This window comes from Balaenoptera musculus, chromosome 18, assembly GCF_009873245.2.
Source record: "Balaenoptera musculus isolate JJ_BM4_2016_0621 chromosome 18, mBalMus1.pri.v3, whole genome shotgun sequence".
NCBI lineage: Eukaryota > Metazoa > Chordata > Mammalia > Artiodactyla > Balaenopteridae > Balaenoptera > Balaenoptera musculus.
This window is the reverse complement of record NC_045802.1, coordinates 68,215,795-68,235,555: the sequence shown is the minus strand read 5'-3', so window position 1 is coordinate 68,235,555 and position 19,761 is coordinate 68,215,795. Positions and strand designations below refer to the sequence as shown.

Below are 19,761 nucleotides of genomic sequence, written 5' to 3'. Positions count from 1 at the left end.
TGGCCAGGGAGTGGCAGAACAAACCCTGATAATCTGACTACAAATAAAACTGCTTCCTATGCTGCACGGCCACAGAGCTCCATGGTCCAAAGGGACTGTCACCTGCATGGTGGATTTTAAGTGAAAAACATACATAGTCACAAACAGCAATAACAGAAATCCAAGTGGTACCCTAGGTAACAAAAGTAAGTGCACTTGTGAATGGAGATATAAAAAGACGGCAGTCTGGGAGGGTACAACACAGAGTGGTGGGTACTTATTAAATGTTAAACTGATCAAAAGTTTAAAATATATATATAAACCCTCTGATCCAAAAAAAATCTACATCTAGGAATTTAGCCCAAAGTAATTATCACAGATATACACAAAGATTTTTGCTACAAAGATGCTCATCACTGCATTGTTTATAATAGTGAAAAAACAAGAAACATGAATGTCCAAAAGGAAAATAGATAAATTATGTTCTACCCATAAAATGGAATAATACTAAATTTTAAGAACTAGGTTGTAGAAAAATATTTCATGCTTTGGAAAGATGTTCCTAAATAGTAAGTGCAATATTTCCAGTAGCATTATTATATATTGAATAATGCTTTTTAAAAAATAGTTCATAAATACATGGGTTTTTTAAAAGCACCTATCAAAATATTAACAGTGGCAATCTCTGAATGATCTGTTCAAGGGAGGTTTTAACTTTTTATGAAAATAGTTTAAGAATTAGAAAAAATAATTTTGGTTTAACTAGTTACTAACTCAGTTAAAAGTTTCATTAAATCCTTATGCAGTGAGATAAGGCAAATCGCTAGCAATCTGCTGGCCCCCCTGTGAGTGGAGCCAGGAAGTGGTTCATACATGAGGAACCCAAGCAGTGATCAAATGGAAGGTTAAAAAAAGTCACTTCTTTACAATGGGTCCTTCCACTTTTGAAAATAGGGATGTAACAAATTTTGAGAACGACAGACAATGCATTAATCTAAAAATAAAAATGCAAAACATCTATGGTAAAGACAACATAAAACACCGAAGTTTAAGGTGTTTCCTTTTGGGTCATTCACCTCTTTGGTATGACCGCAGTACGAAGCCATCTCTCTGTGGCAAAGAATAGCAATCAGGCTATGGTGACTGTGTATTATCCTAAAATAATTATTACACTATATGTGGATTACTTTATGCCAAGCACTGTGCTAAAAAAAGCACTTTCTGTGTAATACCATCTCAGTGAATGCTTATAGTAAACCTGAGGCAATACTTAGTTATCTGAATGTTCTAGGTGAAAAATAGGCTAAGAAAGGTTAAATAACTGGTTCAAAGTCACAGCTAGTTAGGCTGAGATCTGGACCAGTTCTGCCTGACTCCAAAGAAAAAGTTTTTGTAATATATAACAAGGAAATCTGATATCTTTATATCATGGTCCATGGTCCAAAGGGATTTTTCACTCTTACTATTTTTAGTACTTCACTTGTATCTTTTTGGTTGCTCAAAAAGTTAAACATAGAATTACCACATGACCCAACAATTCAACTCCTAGTTATATACCCAAGAGGACTGAAAACAGATATTCAAACAAAAACCTGAATATTCATCGCAGCATTATCCTAAGAGCCAAAAAGTGGAAACAACCCAAATGTCTATCAACAGATGAATAAACAAAATGCGGTATATCCATACAACGAACTATCAGTCATAAAAGGACACATGCTAGTAACACATGCTACAATATGGAAGAACCTTGAAAACATTATACTAAGCAAAAGAAGCCAGACTCAAAAGCCACATATTATGACTCCATATACATGAAATGTCCAGAATTTAAAAATCCAGAGACAGGGCTTCCCTGGTGGCGCAGTGGCTGAGAGTCTGCCTGCCAATGTAGGGGACACGGGTTCGAGCCCTGGTCTGGGAAGATCCCACATGCCGCGGAGCAACTAGGCCCGTGAGCCACAACTACTGAGCCTGCGCATCTGGAGCCTGTGCTCCGCAACAAGAGAGGCCGCGATGGTGAGAGGCCTGCGCACCGCGATGAAGAGTGGCCCCCACTTGCCGCAACTAGAGAAAGCCCTCGCAGAGAAACGAAGACCCAACACAGCCAAAAAATAATAATAATAATAAATAAATAAATGAAATTCTTTAAAAAAAAAAAAAAAAAAATCCAGAGACAGAAAGCAGATTAGTGGTTGTCAGGGGCAGGGAAGGGGAGGGAATGGTGAGGGACTGCTTAATGGGAACTGCGCTTCTTTTGGGGGTTGATAAGAATGGTCTGCAATTAGAGAGTGGTTGGTGATGACTGCACAACAATGTGAATGTGCTGTTAAGTCAATAATTGTACACTTTTAAATGGTTACAACGGTGAATTTTATGCTATGTGAATTCTACCTGAATAAAAATATGCATCTTTTAGGTACTAAAGATACTAACCACAGGTCTTGCAAAGCTTAGCCATGTGGGCTGTTACAGAAGCATCGTAGCTGAGGAGAGATGCAGGGGGTGGGGATGGGGGGGAGGAAAAGGCAGCAACCCAGAAACTCTGCCCATCCCCACAAGTCACCATGTCACAAAGTATATTCGTCAAAAACCCCGGTGTGGTTCACACCCCTGGGAGGAGAGGCTGCCATATCCTACCAGATCGGCTTTCCTACTTCTGACTACTCAACTATTCGGTAAACTGCTCAGGGGTCCCACAAGAATGGGGTGATTTGGTGTTTTATGAAGTCACTTCCTTAAACTTTTTCATCAAAAAGGGGCTAAACCAACATGTGTAAGTCCACGAAAATGCAGAAACCCGTGCACTGCGAGGGACACCTTCTGCATCCACCTTGCTTTACTCTTCGGGCCTATGAGCTTCCTGGAAGAAAACCTGATGAAACACACCCTCAGTGACCAAGTGCCTTCTGGTGACCGTCTCCACAAAGACATCCATACAACTGCCTGGGAATCAAAAGGTCCCAAGTTTATTTTTGTGACAGTCAATTACGTACAATGCTCGGGAGTAAAACACTGTACGCCATCCATGAACCCGCTGCTGTTCCTAACACACCGGGGAGAATGTGAAGGCCCTGGGCGTCTGCTACACTGACCACTCCCCACCCAACAGGTGGCCCGGGGGCCTGGCCTGGGAGGGCAGCCCGTGAACGCTTGTTACTGGACCAACGCTTGTAAAACTCATCAGCAAAATGAACAGGAGAAAAGGCTAGGAAGTTTCCAGAAAAGAACCCCGAAAAAAGGCAAGAAAGAGGAAGGTTTGCCCTCTAGAGACAAGAATGTATTCTATATGTAAAATATTCAACAGTATGAGTTAGGGGGAAAAAAAGAACGAGCAATAAAATTGAAAAAGGAAGTTCTAAAACAGAGCCAAACACAAAGGCTCACGACGCCAGAGAAAAGTGTGTCAGATCTGCACGTCATCTACAGTGGCAATAGGCTCCTACACTTTAATTTTAGTCCTGCCACTATGCTGGACACTACTCGGGTTTATCCTTCTTAGGGAGATTTTATACAAACATAAAGCCTTTCCTTAAGTGTAAAAAAAAAAAGGCAGTCATTGTTAAAAGTGCTAATTAGACAAGGAATACAATAAAATGAAATAATAATTTTAAAAGCCAAAAGAAGTAAGAAAATTATAAATGTTACACATAAATAATGATAAATTATTCAACGGTAGGAACAGCTCTGAAAAAGTGAATCAGAAAGCTTGTCTAGACAAGCTTGTTCTAGACCCATGCGATAAACTGTAAGAGAAAAGAAAAAAAATTTTTTAAGAGAAAATGTGTGGTTATTGGCAAAAAAAAAAAAAAAAGATCTGTTGTAAATTCAAGTGCCTAAGGAGGCCAGGCAGGTAGCAGTGAAACAGGGGAGGTAAGTGGCCAAAAGCGCGTATCAGTGGATTTTTGTCACATAACAGCTCATCCCTGGTGTGCCAGACCATCATCTCAAGAGCTAAGAGGAATCTGGATTTCTGTCTGAAAGATACCAATTTTAAAATGTTGGAAGGTGACTCTCCTCCCACCCCCCTACCCTCGCCACCAACACAAAGCAAAACACATCTGTGTGGACTGCCAGTGTTCAAAGTCTGGCCTAGAGAATCATCACTGAGGTGAATGCCTATCAGAGCAACGCTAATTTAAGAGAAATCTGAGTCGTAAGGACCAAGGCTGGTGAAGGTGCTGCCCTAACGGTAACAGCTCCAGGACAAACCAAGGATGGTTCTATATGTTCAAAGACCCTATGAATCTTTGAATCAACCAAAGTAGATTGACAAGTAAGGATACCATACCTCTAAAGACATACACTTGAACATCTGAGAAGATAAGCAGGAGAGGGAGTTATCTGCTCAGCAGACATTTAATGTAGACTAAACGGGTCTATTGGGGGGAAAGACGCAAACAAAACATATATCTGCAAGATGGAGAAACCCAAGTCTGATTTTAAAGTTTGATGATCCAAGGAACCTCTTCCACTCCTGTCTGGTGGAAAAGCCTACTAAAATAGAGAACCAAGCTTAAATCCTTTCAAGTTTGGACCTGTACACGGCCTTTAGCACCTAATCCATTTGTGAGTAGAGATGCTACTAAACATCTTTAACCACTGATGCTGAGACTGGCTGGTTGGTGGGGACAAAAAACCCCACTTAAACACCATAAACACTAAAATTAATTCTAAATGGATTGAAGAATCAAATAAAAGCAATGAAAGCAAAAAGACAGCTCGACAAAATTTCAGTTCAAGATGACAGGCTCCTACACCTGTCCACTTTTCCCGCCTCCCAAAGTCATATTGAAATAAAAGGACCTTCAAAACACCAGAGAAATGCCTCCTTCCAAATAGTCCAGGGAACTAATCAGTAAATACCAAGACCTGGAGAGGAGCATGAGCAAACAGAATTACCCAACAGAATAATTTACAGTGTTTCTCAAACTGCAGTCAGTCCCATTACGGCGCCACAATTTTTGTTATATCCCAGTGTTACCTATCCTATTATTTAATATTTTTCTTTAAATCATCTTACTATGTTTTAGTTAAATAAATGTATTTTAAAGGAAACTTTATATCACTATAAGTGCAAAACGAGTGTCACTTTGTCATCAGTAGGTGGTAACTATAAAAATAAACACAGTTTACTAAATTCTAACTAATATTGTTGCTGCAGAAAGATCTGGGCCTGCCTCCTGTTATCTATGTTACCAGAGGAAACTAGCTGCTGTTAGAGAGGTTATTTCAGACTAGCAGCTAACTGAGACTTTCTCTTTGTTACAATCAAGAGGAAAAAGAACTGAAAAGGGAATTATTATCTTAGGTTTGTTTCAATGGCCCTTAGTGTTGAGCCCACATCCTGTTTAAACCATCCCCCGTATAAATGGTGCACGTGCCTGCCGTGACAGCTGGGCCAGGCCCTTCCACAAAACCCCACCCCCAGACACACTCCTTTGCATTTTCTCATACACAACCATTCACTTGACCACCCCAGCTGAAGAAAAGGCTTTGCCCCCAAAGTAAAGTCCAAGAAATGCCCTCCAAAGAAAGTGGCGATCTACTTAGGGAGGACATTGTAAGGGTCTGAGGGCTGAGAAAGACTAGAAAAGAGCTCGGGCATCTTCAGACGCCCACAACAGATGCCAGCCTGGGTAACGTGGGACAGTGGGAGGCGGGTGATAAGAGGAAGGGCAGCTTCACTCAGAGTAAGATTTATACAAAGAGCCAAGCCCCCCTAACCTGGCCCACAGCAGGGGATTTTCACCATCTTTGCCTGTCTCCTGCTCCCCACCTCTGCACCCTATATGGAAAGCAGCCTATTCACAAGCTCTGCAAACTTGAACAGAGCCTACAGGCAGCCCTGCCAGCTGAGGTTTGGACCTCTTGGGGACAAAGACCTATCTACAAATAAAGAGGAAACCCACACCAGCTACTTACAAATCCAGTCTTTCACTATGTAGAAGAATGGTCAAGTGAGCATCCGGAAAGCTCACCCCCGTGTCCTCTGCACCAAAACGTTTACTGCAGGAGGGATGCCAGGGGAGAAAACAGAAGACTCAGAGAAGAAAATGATGCAAGGGTCAAGAAACAGCAATAATTGAGTGTGAACTTAAGTAGTGAAGAAATATTAAAAGAAATTAAGAGACTCCTTGAAGTAGCACAGGTTTTCTGACCTAGGGCTCGATCTTCTTCTACGACATCAATCACACACCTTGGTTCAACAATGAATACACAATCATAATAATGTAAATATAGCTATTGTTATGATTTTCTATATAAAATCAACCTACAGACAAAAGCATGGAAGGCTTAACTATCATTACAGAACAGGCTATAAAAACACACAACATACATAGAACACAAATTAAGAACTGAGAGACAAAAAAGTACATGTTCTTGGGCTAATTTTTCTCATTTTCATAGTGTAGTCTACTGACTGTGCCAAAAATTGATGAATCAAAAAATAAAGGGTTTTGTCCATTGTTTAAAATTATAAATGTAACCACTACAAGGGGTAACCAAACCAAAACTAAAACATGGAGAGGTTGGAAGTATGCAAATTCCTCATCTTTCATTATGTGGAATCTATAAGCAGAACCAGTAGTTGACAAATCAATAAAGGCATAAATATATCATTTAAAGCTGTAATAACAGAAGAAACAAAGAAAGAGGAACTTAAAAGTGGCTACTGCTAGTGAAGAGAATTCATATTATATCCTTATATAAATTTTTACCATATGCTTATATTACTCTTATATTAATTACACACACACACACACACACACACACACACACACACACACACACACACACACACACAGGATTCATAAGCAAAAAACAATCTACAAGAATATTCTCCAAACTGTTCTGGGACTGAGAAGAAAGAATTTCACGTTTCACTTTCTCCTTTTCTGGGTAGCCTGAATTTGTACCAGCAGTATATATTACCTACATAATTAGAAAAATATAAGATACAAAAATATTAAATGAATATTTAACAGATCTCAGGAGGCCCAGGACTTAATAAAGAAAAGGATGAATTTGGCTAAATACAATTTATGAGCTAAATCCCTTTATTTTAATGACTTATTTAAATGAAAAACTTTATATGAGAAAAATTTCATGAATAAAATTAAAAAGCAACTGACAAGTGGTTAAAATATTCGTAACATATACCATGACAAAAGCTAGTACCCTTAAAGGACTTTTACTAATCAATTTAACAAAAACCAAACAAACACTAACACTCCAATAAAAAAAGAAAGGGCAAAGGACATAAATAGTCAAATCAGTTCAAAAATATATTAAAATGGCCAATAAATATGAAAGATGAAAATAAGTTCACTTTCCCAGGCATTCAAAGAAATGCAGGTTAAAACAATGAAATGTCATTTTTCAATCTCTCAATTGGCAATAATCATTTTAAATTATCATACTCAAGTGTCACAAGAGTTTGGTGAGAAAGATATTCTCCTAAACTGCTGAAAAGTGTAAAGTGACACATCCTTTCTGGAAGGATTTGGCAATACAGATCAAGAGCTTAAAAATTTTCCTATTCTTTGACACTATAATTCCACGTTTGTGATCATTTCTTTAGGATGAAGTCAAAGATGTGATCAATAACTTAAAGACGTTCACCATAACATTGTTTAAATGGGAAAAAAACTGGAGAAAAACATTGAAATATAACACGTTGTAATCCTCAAAGTCATGATTCTGTATCTAAAAAAATGTTAGGGGAGCACAACAAAATGTTTATTTGAATGCCATGTCTGTATAAAACACGTGTGTGTGTGTGCCTGAGAGAGAAAGAATGCATAGGTAAGACTTAGCCTGTACAGAAAAAAATCTAAAAGAATGAGCACTAAAATATCAGTGATGATTATTTAGGTGGGAGAGTAATGTGTGACTATTCCTTTCTGTATTACGTATTTGTGTAATTTTTTAATTTTTTTGGCAGCAAGCATGTTTCAGTTTTGTAATAAGGCAAAACAAAAAAATGTTAAAAGTCATCTTTGAACATTATTAATAACATGGGGCAAATTCATTTAAGGTTAAATGAAAAAATCGGAATATGAAACTGTATGTAGCTCCAATTTTGCTTTTAAATCTGTTTACATACATACATATGAAAAAATTTACAGAACACCAATATGTTAAGGATGAAGTCTGGGCAGCACAGTGAAATGGAATTTTATGTTTCTTCCTTTTATTTCCCAAATTTCTATAATGAAAACCATTCCCACTAAGTCTTAGAAACAAAGAGTTAATAAAAAGTTAAATTTCCTTGTTGCAGGGCCCATAAGCCTTGGAAGTACTAATTTCCATCATCAATCTTTAAAAACAACATTAGGGACATCCTGGCTTCAGAACACTTTCCAAATATTAATACTGTGCTCTTTCCACTGTATCATGCTGCATTCAAGGGACTAAGGTAACATAAGCATTGGAAAATGTCTGAGAACAGTGGCAATATAACTTATAAAAATCTTAAGAAAAATGTCTGGGAAAGAGAATCATGATTTAAATGAGGATTAAATGATAATTTTCATTTATAATTATAATTTAAATGAGGGTTAAAACTTAAGCAATGTACAGCATGATGACCATAGGTAGGAATAATGTATACCTGAAATTGGCTAAGAGAGTAGATCTTCATATTTTCACCACACACACACACACACACAAAAAGATAACTGTGAGGTGATGGATATTTTAATTACCTTGACTGCAGTTATCATTTCACAATGTATGCAAATGACAAAACATCACATACAACATGAATATATAAAATTTTTGTCAATTATATCTCAATAAAGCTGGAAAAAATAAACTGAACAATAAAATTTGGGGTTTAAAAATAAAACAATTTTTTAATTAAAAAATAAATGTTAAGCAGCCCTGCACAGTACCACTGTGTTCTAGAAAGCACACCTCAAAAATGCTGGAGTAAATTATTTATGAGATACTCTTTATCAGGTTGTATTTATTAAAATTCCATAGAAATGCAATTTTTAAAGTAGCTTGATTTAAGATAGGTTCTGCCTTCATGACTAAAACTGATACTGCCACAAATTGAGAATGGAAAAAGTTGGAGAAGTTAGATAATAACTTGACTAATAAGGGAAGAGAAATATAATAATAATAATAATAAAGGAGAAAGAAAAACGTGCAAATAAAAACAACAATAGTGCATTAGCTCCTACAAAAAGATTCTAATTAGGACATAAAACATCTCTAGTAAAAGCAAAACTGGATCTTGGTTCTGCTTTAGGAAGAAAGAGGGAGACTCATGGACTGAAAGAAGGAACATGGCGGACACATGAGGAACCAGCTGCAGCAGTCACAAGGGGGGCAATAAAAAGCAACTTGCCAGGACCCAGAATAAGTGTTCAAGGGCTGGGAAATAAGCTCCACTGCTAAGCAGAGCTGCTATATTCATCATGAGCCTACGAATACCCCAGTGGTCAAGAGAGAGAAACGTGAATAAACTTCCTTGAGTCTGAGCAGCAGCAGTGTGCGTTAGTTCAGAACCCACAATGTGGAGCCACACTAGATTCAAATTCTAGTCCTGCTCCTCACCAGCTATATGACGCTGGGAAAGTTACTTAAATGCCTGGGCCTCATCTTCCTCATCTGCAAACTGGGGAAAATAATCCTACTACCTCGTAGGGTTGTTCTGAGAATTAAAGAGTTAATATATGTAACCTGCTTAGACAGAGCCTAGTAGTGTTACATAAGTAAAGTTTCCAGTTACAGTGTTACATAAGTAAAATAATAACTCACACTTATTAGCTGTTGATTGAAAAATTATAGAGAGATAGGTAGAACTCTTGTTTACATTATGATTCTTTTTCCCAGATGTTCTTCCTAAGGCTTAGAAGTTATATTGCCATTGCTCCTAGCCATTTTCCTTAAAGAGACTAAATTCACATCATTTTAGTCTCTTTAATGTGGCATGGCACAATGGAAAGAATACAGGCTTTGGAGGTAGGCAAACCTGAGTTCAAATCCTAGCTCTTCCACATACTAGCAATGTGATTTTGGACAAATTATGTTCTGAGCCTCAACATACTCATTTGCAGAAAAAAAACAGAATAACAATACCTAGACTTACTGTGAAAATTAAATGTAATAACTTAAGTAAAGCAATCTTTTCTCCCTTAAATTGCTGGTAAAGTTATAGGTACCATTCTTTGGGGCTAGAATTTGGCAGTATCAAAATTATAAGATAATACTCATCATTTAATCTTCTTTCACTTCTAGGAATATCTGAAAATTAAGATGCTCTCAGTGCTACTACAATAGAAAAAAAGGAGGGAGGCACCAACCTAACTGCAAGAATAGCGTACTAAGAAAATGCTTATGACAAAAGAGAAAAAAGCAGAATATGCACAGTCATTAATGATTACATTTTAAGAGTACTGCATGAAATAAAAACAAGTTACAAAACAGTATTCAAGTATTCAGGTGTGATCAATTTATTTTTAATTATTTCTTTGGGTATTCATTTTTGCAATGAAAAAAGTATGAAGATAAACACCAAGATATCAATAAATGATATTTTTATTTCTTCCTACTACTTTTCCAGACTTCAGAATGTTCTTTGGTGAACATGTATTCATTTTATAATAACAAAATCAGTTCATTTAAAATAAGAACATAAATGTATAAGGGGAAAAAGATGAAGAAAATTAACTGAAATGCTAACTGTGGTTTTTCTCTATCTTGCAAACTTTCTATAATGTGGTTAATCTTACTTTTAGACTGAAAAGAAAAACATTGTTTTTAAAAGCATCCTCCCTCAAGCTTGCCTTTCCCTAGTTAATACCTGTCTTTCCTTCTCAATCAAAATTCTTGAATAGGGGGCTTCCCTGGTGGCGCAGTGGTTGAGAGTCCGCCTGCCAATGCAGGGGACACCGGTTCGAGCCCTGGTCTGGGAAGATCCCACATGCCGCGGAGCAGCTGGGCCCGTGAGCCACAACTACTGAGCCTGCGCGTCTGGAGCCTGTGCTCCGCGACGAGAGGCCGCGATAGTGAGAGGCCTGCGCACTGTGATGAAGAGTAGCCCCCACTTGCCACAAATGGAGAAAGCCCTCGCACAGAAACGAAGACCCAAGACAGCCATAAATAAATAAATAAATAAAATTAAAAAAAAAAAAAATTCTTGAATAAAAAGTACTGTATTCTTCAAGAGTTTCAAAGATATACTCCCCCCAAACTTAAGAACTGTGGGAAATAGCTTATCCCCAAGAGTCAAGCATTAAAGGCAACTCTTGCAGGGGTTTGGGCAACCCAGGCCTGCTGAGTTAATCCTTTACTACAACAAAGAATGAAATCACAGCAGAAATATATAAATTCTAAAGTCAACTCTAAAGAGGTCAGCCAAATGATTCTTGGCCCCCAAAACGGAAATCCAACTAAAACAAGATGGTAAAATTGCAGTTTCCACTGAGGTACCGAAATACAAGGGTTGCTGCATACCAAAGGGAGACTCCACACCAAAATGCAGATTTTACAAAGAAAGAGAACCAAAAGGAGTCCCATGACGCCGAGACTCCTCTCAGTCACATCATGAATATAAACAGTGAGTGGACGGGTGAGAGTTCTCTGCTGTGAAGAGAGGACGTTATGAGGCAGACGCGTGGAGTGAAGCACCGACGTGCTGTGCATAAAACCAGGCCCTCGTGTCAAGCCGCGCGTGGGGCTCAAAGGGCCTATTCAGTGAGATGAACACGTGACCCCTGAGAGCGGGGTACCGGAGTTTCTAGAGAGCAGCAGGAGAAGCCATGTTGATCAATGAGATAAGAATGCATGACCAGGGCAAAGAATCAGCAATTCCAGCAGAGCAGAGGTGGACCACAGGCCAGAGGCAACGGCGGGGTCATCTTTCAATCAGTCCAGCAGTGTCCTCAAGCAGGCCAAACAGGCCCTAGAAGGAGGAAACCGTAGGTGGACCTAAGTTCCTAGGAGCTATGAAAGACACCAAATAAGCCCACCAGCGTAACAATGCATCCCCCCAGGTCAGGGGAGCAGCCGGAATGGGCGCCTCCCAAGAGACTCTAAAAAGCCCACAGGACAGAGTCAGCTTTAACCACATACCAGGCTCAGAGAGCCACGTAAGAACAATCCTAGTTCCTCACTACTCCTTCTTCCTCCCACTCCACCTCATCTAGAACCCAGTAAGGTCAGAAACAGGAAACTGCGGGGTCAGAGGGGACACAAAAGGACAGAAGCCAACTATACCACTTTCTCTGACAGCAAGTGGTAGCCAACTACAAATCTTAACTGGGAGAAACAGGGAGAAAAAGTCTTACCTTTGAATGAAGGCTGAGTGCTGATTAATACACTGAACTGGATACTTTTAATTTTTAAATTGAGCCTATGTTTTGTGACTTCTATTCCCTAAGATCATTGCCACTTGAATGCACCTTTTGTCTTTCACTTAATGAGCCATGCTCATTAAACAGCTGTTGAATCAATAACTTGAAGAGTGAATAAAAAGTCATAAGGCCTGATGCCTTCTCATAAAAGGAAAAAGCTTTCCAAGCTGAGTGCATTTTAAAGAGATGGTGAGAGACAAAAATAAAGATTTATTTTAATCATCTCCCACAAGTTATGTATTCAACACATTGAGTACATACCTAAAGAAAGAATATATCAATCGGAACACAGTTTGGTCCTTCCTGGCAGCACAACCACAGCTGCACTGGGAAACTGTGGAAGTGTCCATTTCAGGATGATGCTGGGACAGAGCCTTCGGGCTCCGAGGCAGGACCCTAAAGCTGAAATGAAGGGGGCGGTTACAGACCCTGAATGACCCACCAGTCCTTGTGGCTCACCCATCTCTAGAGCGAAACGAATGTCCTCACCATAGGCTGCCACCGCTGGACCTCGCATTCATCAACCTCCCCTAAGTGCACCTGACTCTAGGCTCCCTAACTAATGTTTTGGATCAAAACGAGTTTCACTCCAGGGAAAGTTCTAGCTCATTTGTGAACTTTATTTCTCACTCTGGTAAGTCTGTACTGGTTCCCATCTCAGGGCTGCGTGGCTTGAGTTAGCATGGTTTCCTGGGTACTGACAGCCGTCTGAGTCTTCAAAGGGATGACTCCAGCTGTGTCTCCCTGAGACCCCCAGCTGTCCATCCCAACGGTCGACTCTATTTCTACTCTCTACCTCTGGTTCACTCCGTGCCTCAACAAAAATAGGTTTCGGCTTTAATAATCCACTGAAACTACTCTTCTTAAGGTAACAATAACTTAATGCCAAATCCAGTAGACCCTGAGGATGTGAAAAACTAAGTAGATGTGGTCAGGAGACATGAAGAAAAAGTCAAAGAACAAGGAATTTTAGACAGATACAAACTACTAGGTGTAAAATAAATAGGATACTGGGATGTAATATACAGCACAGGGAATGTAGCCAATATTTTATAATAACTTTAAATGGAATGTAACCCATAAAAATATTGAATCACTATGTTATACACCTGAAACTAATATTGTAAATCAACTATACTTCAGTAAAAAAAAAAGAATTTTAGAAAGAAGTGTTCATCAAGGCCAGTGTGAGAGAACATTCCACTAAGATAAGGGCTGAGAGGCACCCATCTGATCTGTTGACAAGGAAGTCCCCGGTCACCGTCCTCAGTGGTGTCAGGGGTGCGGGAAGCAGAAGCACAGTGAGCGTCAGGCCACAGCAGGTGACCCTCAAAAAGCAGCTGACTCACCGCAGAGGGCTAAAGAGTGAGGGGAAGGGAGAAAGCGAAAAAAGTGAAGACATGGTTCAAGAAGCTTGGTTGGGAAGAAGAAACAAAGAAACGGTCAATGGATGGAGGGGTTATGCTCCTGTAGTTTTAAGAACAGACCCCAAAGAAGGATCCAGTTAAAAATACTTAACCCTGAGTACTTACTATGGCAAAACTCTAGGAGTTTACACATAGTAAATCTTTTAATCTTCACAAACCACCCAATAAAATAGGGAATAATATTATCTCCTTTCCACAGATAAGGGATCTGAAGTACTCTGGGGGTCCCTGAAGAGCCACAGGAAAAAGCATCAGCTTCAATGCATGCCAGGCAAAGAGACAAGGAGGGAGTGTCACTAGAAAAGGCAGCAAGGAATGAGTTAAGAATAGGTGGAGAGTGGGCCTCAGTTAGAAGGGTGCCTCATTCTTTTAGATTGGAAAACAGGAACTAAGTTCACATGCCTGAAAACCCTTACTCATCACTCAAAAATCAGCTCAAACATCACCTACATTAGGAAGTCTCTAACAACTGTTAAAGTGTGGATACAAACAAGTTAGCGAGAGGACGTGCCCAGGTGATGGCCCTTATATTTAGGTTGGGTTAAGAGTGGGAACAGTCTTGACCATGACAGGGGAAGTGCACAGGGAGACAACCAAATCCAAGAAATGTAACTGAGCAATCGCGCCGAGGACTCAGCTTGGATTGGACACCACACATTAATACAAGGCTGGGGTTTTGCCGGGTGAGAGAGCAGGACAGCCGAGGGTCTTGATGGGAATGCAATGCGGGTAATTAACTATGGTCTCCAGACTGGATGTGGAAGATGCCAGAAATGGGCTGTAAACTGGAGACAAGGGGATCAAGAGTCTGGTGATCAGAGTCACCGTGAGAGAGTGCGAAGAAACTGCAGGAGTTTGTTTACAACGAAAGAGGACGAATCAAATTAGGTTGGGTGAAGACAGTTCTCTCCTAAAGAAACACCCACTTCTGCCTACTTTGCTGTCTCCTCTTTCTCCACCACGCAGTAAATACTGGATTGGAGTTGCTTAAAGTTCTGTCCTCAGCCTTCTAGCTCTACTCGCTGCTTCCAGCGTCCTCATTCACATCCACAGCCTAACTCCCACCTAACAGCCCATGTCCACGCCAGCTCCCTCTCTCCAGATGGCCCCTGGGTATCTCCCACTGGGCTTCACAAGCCCCTGGACATTAAACACCTTTCCCCAGATGAGCTCCTCCCTCTCTGCGCTCCCTGCCTCTGTGAACAGTAACACCACCCGTCTACCCCAAGTCACCTTCAACGCCTCTTTCTCTCCCCCAGTCCAATGAGCTTGACTGACACAGCCTACCTGCCTGCACATCTTTAGAATCCCTCTTTTCTATCCTGTCCATTCTCACTGCTACCACCTTCACTGGGGCTGTCAGCATCTCCCACTGGACTCTACTGTTCTCTGGGCCCCTCCTGCTGGCCACCCTGTTGCCTTGACCTAAGTCTGTCCATTAGAATCTCCCCCAATGTTTTAAAAATTCAGATTTCTGATTCCCACATTAGCCCTTCTGAATCTGACTCTCTGGGAATGGGACCCAGGAATCTGGACATTCAGAAAGCTCCATAGCTGCTTCTGTGTGGCCATGCCACAGGCAGCATATGGAAAACACTGCTCACATCCGCACCAATAATCTGTCCTGCCTGCCACAGCAACGTGAAGCCTTCCCAACTAGCGTTCTATTAGCTTTTCACCTTCTTCTGCTCCCCGGACTCTGCCCTCTGGTAGGACTCTGCCCTACCATCTGGTCCTGGCTGTGCTCCTGAACAGGGGCAGCTGTGGCCACGCCTCCTCTTCTCCCTCTTCATGTTCCATCCCCAGCTCTCGACTCACCAGCCCTCTGAATGACGTCACTGCACACCTCTGTGCAGAAACTGCTCCCTTCAGCTGTAAGCAACCATCCCCTAACTCATCACCTCCTGCCTCTCGGCCAGGCCCTGCCCAGGCTCTGCCCCTCACAGAGGCTCTCTCCCCACTTGCATGCCTGACCAACTCTTACCCATCCCTCAAACATCAGCTGAGATATCGCCCACGCTGGAAGTCTTACATGCCCCTCCCCTCCCCAGCCCACGGCTGCCATAGACCCGCAGCACCCAGTACAGAAGTTGTTTCATTTCTTTTTTTAAGTTTTTCCCCACTAGACACAGAACTCCTTGAGGGTGGGATCTATACCTAGAATACAACAGACACACAATTCATGTTGGTTGAGTCCATGTTAGAGTGAATACACTGTGAAGTGAATAAGTCATGGGAACACTTACTATCAAATGTAAGAAATGATACATCTATTACTCAACACGTAATTAAGTGGTAGCATTCGTCTCTAAGCAAGGGTCTAAAATAAGGCATGAACACGATTCCTATGCACTTTTATCCAGTCATAATTACCTGACACGGCAGACAGCAATACAGTTTCATAGACATGGTCGCAAATGCCCTGCCCTTGATTTACTGCCCTGGCAGCACCAGCTTTCTTCAATACCTTGAAAACGCCCTGCTGTGCCTGTTTGAGAGTCTTTGTGCTTGTTGCTCTCTTTCTGCAAGATGCACACTTTTCAACAAAAACTGACAGGTGGGTTCCTTCACGCCATTTGTGTCACCTTCCCAAACATCTTCTCTGACCACACCTGCTAAAGCAGCATCCTTAGCATTCTTTTAGCGTCCTGCTAAAGTCCTCCATAACCGCAGTCTATGCCACTACCCTCAGATTTTCTTCATGACGCTTATCACCATGTGAAAACACATAACTTACTTATTGGATGTTGGTCTCCTTCATCCTGTGTACCACTTTATCCTCTATACACGAACAGTGTGTGGCTTATGTGGGTAGTAAACAGACACTTGTTGAATAAATAAATGAATGAGTGAGAGAGGGAGGAAAGCAAGTATGACACAAATACACTATCTACTAGTCACAGATGTGGGAAACACGTCAGTGGTAGGAAATGGCCAGGATTTTTCCCTTAAAAAGAGAACGTTATTCAGCATCCCTGGGGGCACTGCTAGGCAGATTATTCATCCTCGGGACACTTACTCAGGATCAGAACTCTGAACTACCAAAGGGCTACACGACTTATCTAAAGGAAATCACTTCCCTCTCAGTGGGGAGCATTGCAAAGAAAAATTTCAAAGCAAAGTAAATTTTCCCACCCAGACTTGCCGAAAGACCAGTCTTGGAAAATCAGTGCCTAAACACCACTGTAAGCTCTGCAAACACTGGGACCAAGATTTGTCTAATGTCATATTCCCAGCCCCTCGCAGTTTCCGAGATGCTCAAAATGTTTGTTAAATGAGCATATAAGATATGGACTTCAGGCTTCCCTGGTGGCGCAGTGGTTGAGAATCTGCCTGCCAATGCAGGGGACACGGGTTCAAGCCCTGGTCTGGGAAGATCCCACATGCCACGGAGCAACTAGGCCCGTGAGCCACAACTACTGAGCCTGCATGTCTGGAGCCTGTGCTCTGCAACAAGAGAGGCCGCTATAGTGAGAGGCCCGCGCACCGCGATGAAGAGTGGCCCCCACTTGCCGCAACTAGAGAAAGCCCTTGCACAGAAACGAGGACCCAACACAGCCAAAAATAAATATAAAAAATTAATTAATTAATTAACTTTAAAAAAATGCAGTTCCTTTAAAAAAAAAAAAAGACATGGACTTCTGAGGAATGGCCATTCCATCAATTCTTATGCTGTGGATACATTTATTTTAGAAAAAGGGCAAGACAGCTAAGGAGAAGCCTTTGGCCTAGGCCTCTCCCTAGGTAGCAGTTTGCCGAATTCAATACTCATCAACCATGTGCCATAGGTAATCACGTATTACTACCTTCCCCAGAGTCACCCTGTATCAAATCTGAATACACTTTGAAAACATAATAGCTAATACAGCATAGTAACCAATAACAGATTTTGCTTGCCTTTTGAATTCTTTAATGTGTTTTGGTCAGCAAGGAAGGATAGGACAAAATAATGAAAGAAAACAAATAAAATTGAAGAATTCTACCATTAATTTCATATCCACCAGTGTATGGCTCACAGATCCCAGGAAAATCACACCACCTTCTTGACTATCAGTTTCAACAGTCATGTTCTTTTTCCAAAGGGGGTAGTTTGGGGAAGATTAATTACCTAGTAGTTGTAACATATCTGAGGCCAATGCCTGAAAGATGCCATAAATCAAATTAAGTATGAAACAAGGGAAATCACAAATATTAAACCCACTTCAAAACCTGAGAAGTTGAGAAGTGAGGAAGATTTATAATTATGCCTGTTGCCCTGATACTAACTTACTCCCAGGCTAAGATATGTATTCTCAGAAAAAGATTCCTAACATTCACAACAGATCATTAATATTTGGAAATGTCAACTGCCTCTGTACTCAGTAAGATTAACTTCACATGGATAGAGATATGAAGCGTTAACAGTGACAAGCAATTGCAAAAATTATAGCTATTCAAACAATTCACTGTTGCTGTATCAGTGCTTAATCTCAGTGCTGTTTAGTTAATATACAGTCCACCTCATCAAAAGTCAATTAAGCCATTTCAATGAGAAAAAGAAAGTCGTTTAAAAGGCTATATATATTCCTCTGCCCTCTATCTGCTGACACTCCACAGCTGACACTCCAGTAAAATATAGCAACATCCAGCAGCAATGTCTCTGCTTTCGTGCCAAACTACTTCCAAACTTCCTTCCACTTTCAAGTACTTTAATCAGTTTTTGTTTGTCTAAAAACTCCTAAGAGAGACTGAGGAGGAAAAAAAAAAAATCTAAGTAAAACTAAGGGGTCAGCTCCTGAAGCAGAGGTTGGAATTTGCATCCGGGGGAGAGCCAGTTCGGTCCCTCTGTAGCCTAAATGAATGGAGCAAGGTGACTGGGAAGGGAGCAGGCTTCCAGCATCGCTTCCACCCGGACAGCCTCTTCTTTTTAGCTGGCAAACCTACCGCTGAGGGCAGGGGGCCGGGCCAGAAGACCAGGGCGACCCAGCCCGACCCTAACTGCCCAGCCCACAGGCAGCAGCCCCAGGAGCATCTGAGTATCGCACCTGGGGCTCACAGGTGGGGGACTGGCGGCGGACTCAGTCCCCACTGACCCCTCCAGGCTGAAATGGGGGCGGTGTCCGCTGCCCCCCACGGGCAAGAACTACCAAGGTTCTGGCGCAGGGACGGCAGATCGACCCCCAAACCGCCTGCAACCCCGAGAGTCCCCGCTGCCCCCAGCCTCCTCAAGGAGGTACCCAGTGTGGTGTGTAGGGGACAGCCAGGATGGCGGCGTCCGGTACTCACAAAGCCCACTGGAACCGGTGCTGGTGAACATGGTCCCGCCGGACCCAGAGGCCCCGCGGGGGACAGGGGGAGGGGAAGCGGAGGTGGAGGGAACCCGGGGACCGCGCAGGCGCACTCCGGCCGGGCCGACGAAACGGGCAACTCGACTCCACTCCAGAGGCCGCCTGCGAACGGCGCATGCGATGCTCGTCTGCCCCCCTTCCCTTCCGGCCCGGGAAGGGAAGTGCGTGCGAAGCGAAAGTGGTTCGCCTCTCCGGGTTTTTCTGACGGCCGCGGGAGCCTTGGAAAAGGAGTGGGATGGCGTGGGAGGAGCGGGTGTAACTCCTGGGAGCCGCACACTAGTGCTTTAGCGCCGTCACTCGCCCTGTGGAGCCACCAAAGCAGCTAATTCCTGTGGAATGCCGGCGCGGTGATGTTCCTCACGACCGCTAACCTCTCCCGGGACTGCACGCCCGGTGCGTTCCACGCATGCTCAGTCTTTCTGGGCCGTCCCGGGAGCTGGCTCCCCGGCTGACTGTGGACAGAACTGTCTCGAGTTCCGGTGCCCAGACAAGTGCAGGAGAGGCAGCTCCTCTGAGGGAAGGGGAGCCGGAGCTGGAAGACCCTCCCTGTCGCGGGGAGCGGGGCCGTCCAGCTGTCCCCCCCTCTTTTCCCATGTCGGTCCCGCGCGAAAGCCCCCGAAAAAGCGCCAAGTGCCGTGGTCCCTGGACCCTCACCCC

At 42.2% G+C, this 19,761-nt stretch overlaps 1 protein-coding gene across 1 annotated transcript in view; it reads right to left on the bottom strand.

Moving 5' to 3' along the window:
• Positions 1-19,506, bottom strand: part of UBAC2 (UBA domain containing 2) — a 172,000-nt gene extending 152,494 nt beyond the window's left edge. The window contains exon 1 of the mRNA XM_036831551.1: positions 19,043-19,506. Within this exon, the coding sequence (XP_036687446.1) occupies positions 19,043-19,073 (31 nt within the window). The 5' untranslated portion in view covers positions 19,074-19,506. The remainder of the gene's footprint in view (positions 1-19,042) is intronic.
• Between the last annotated feature and the right edge of the window lie 255 nt (positions 19,507-19,761).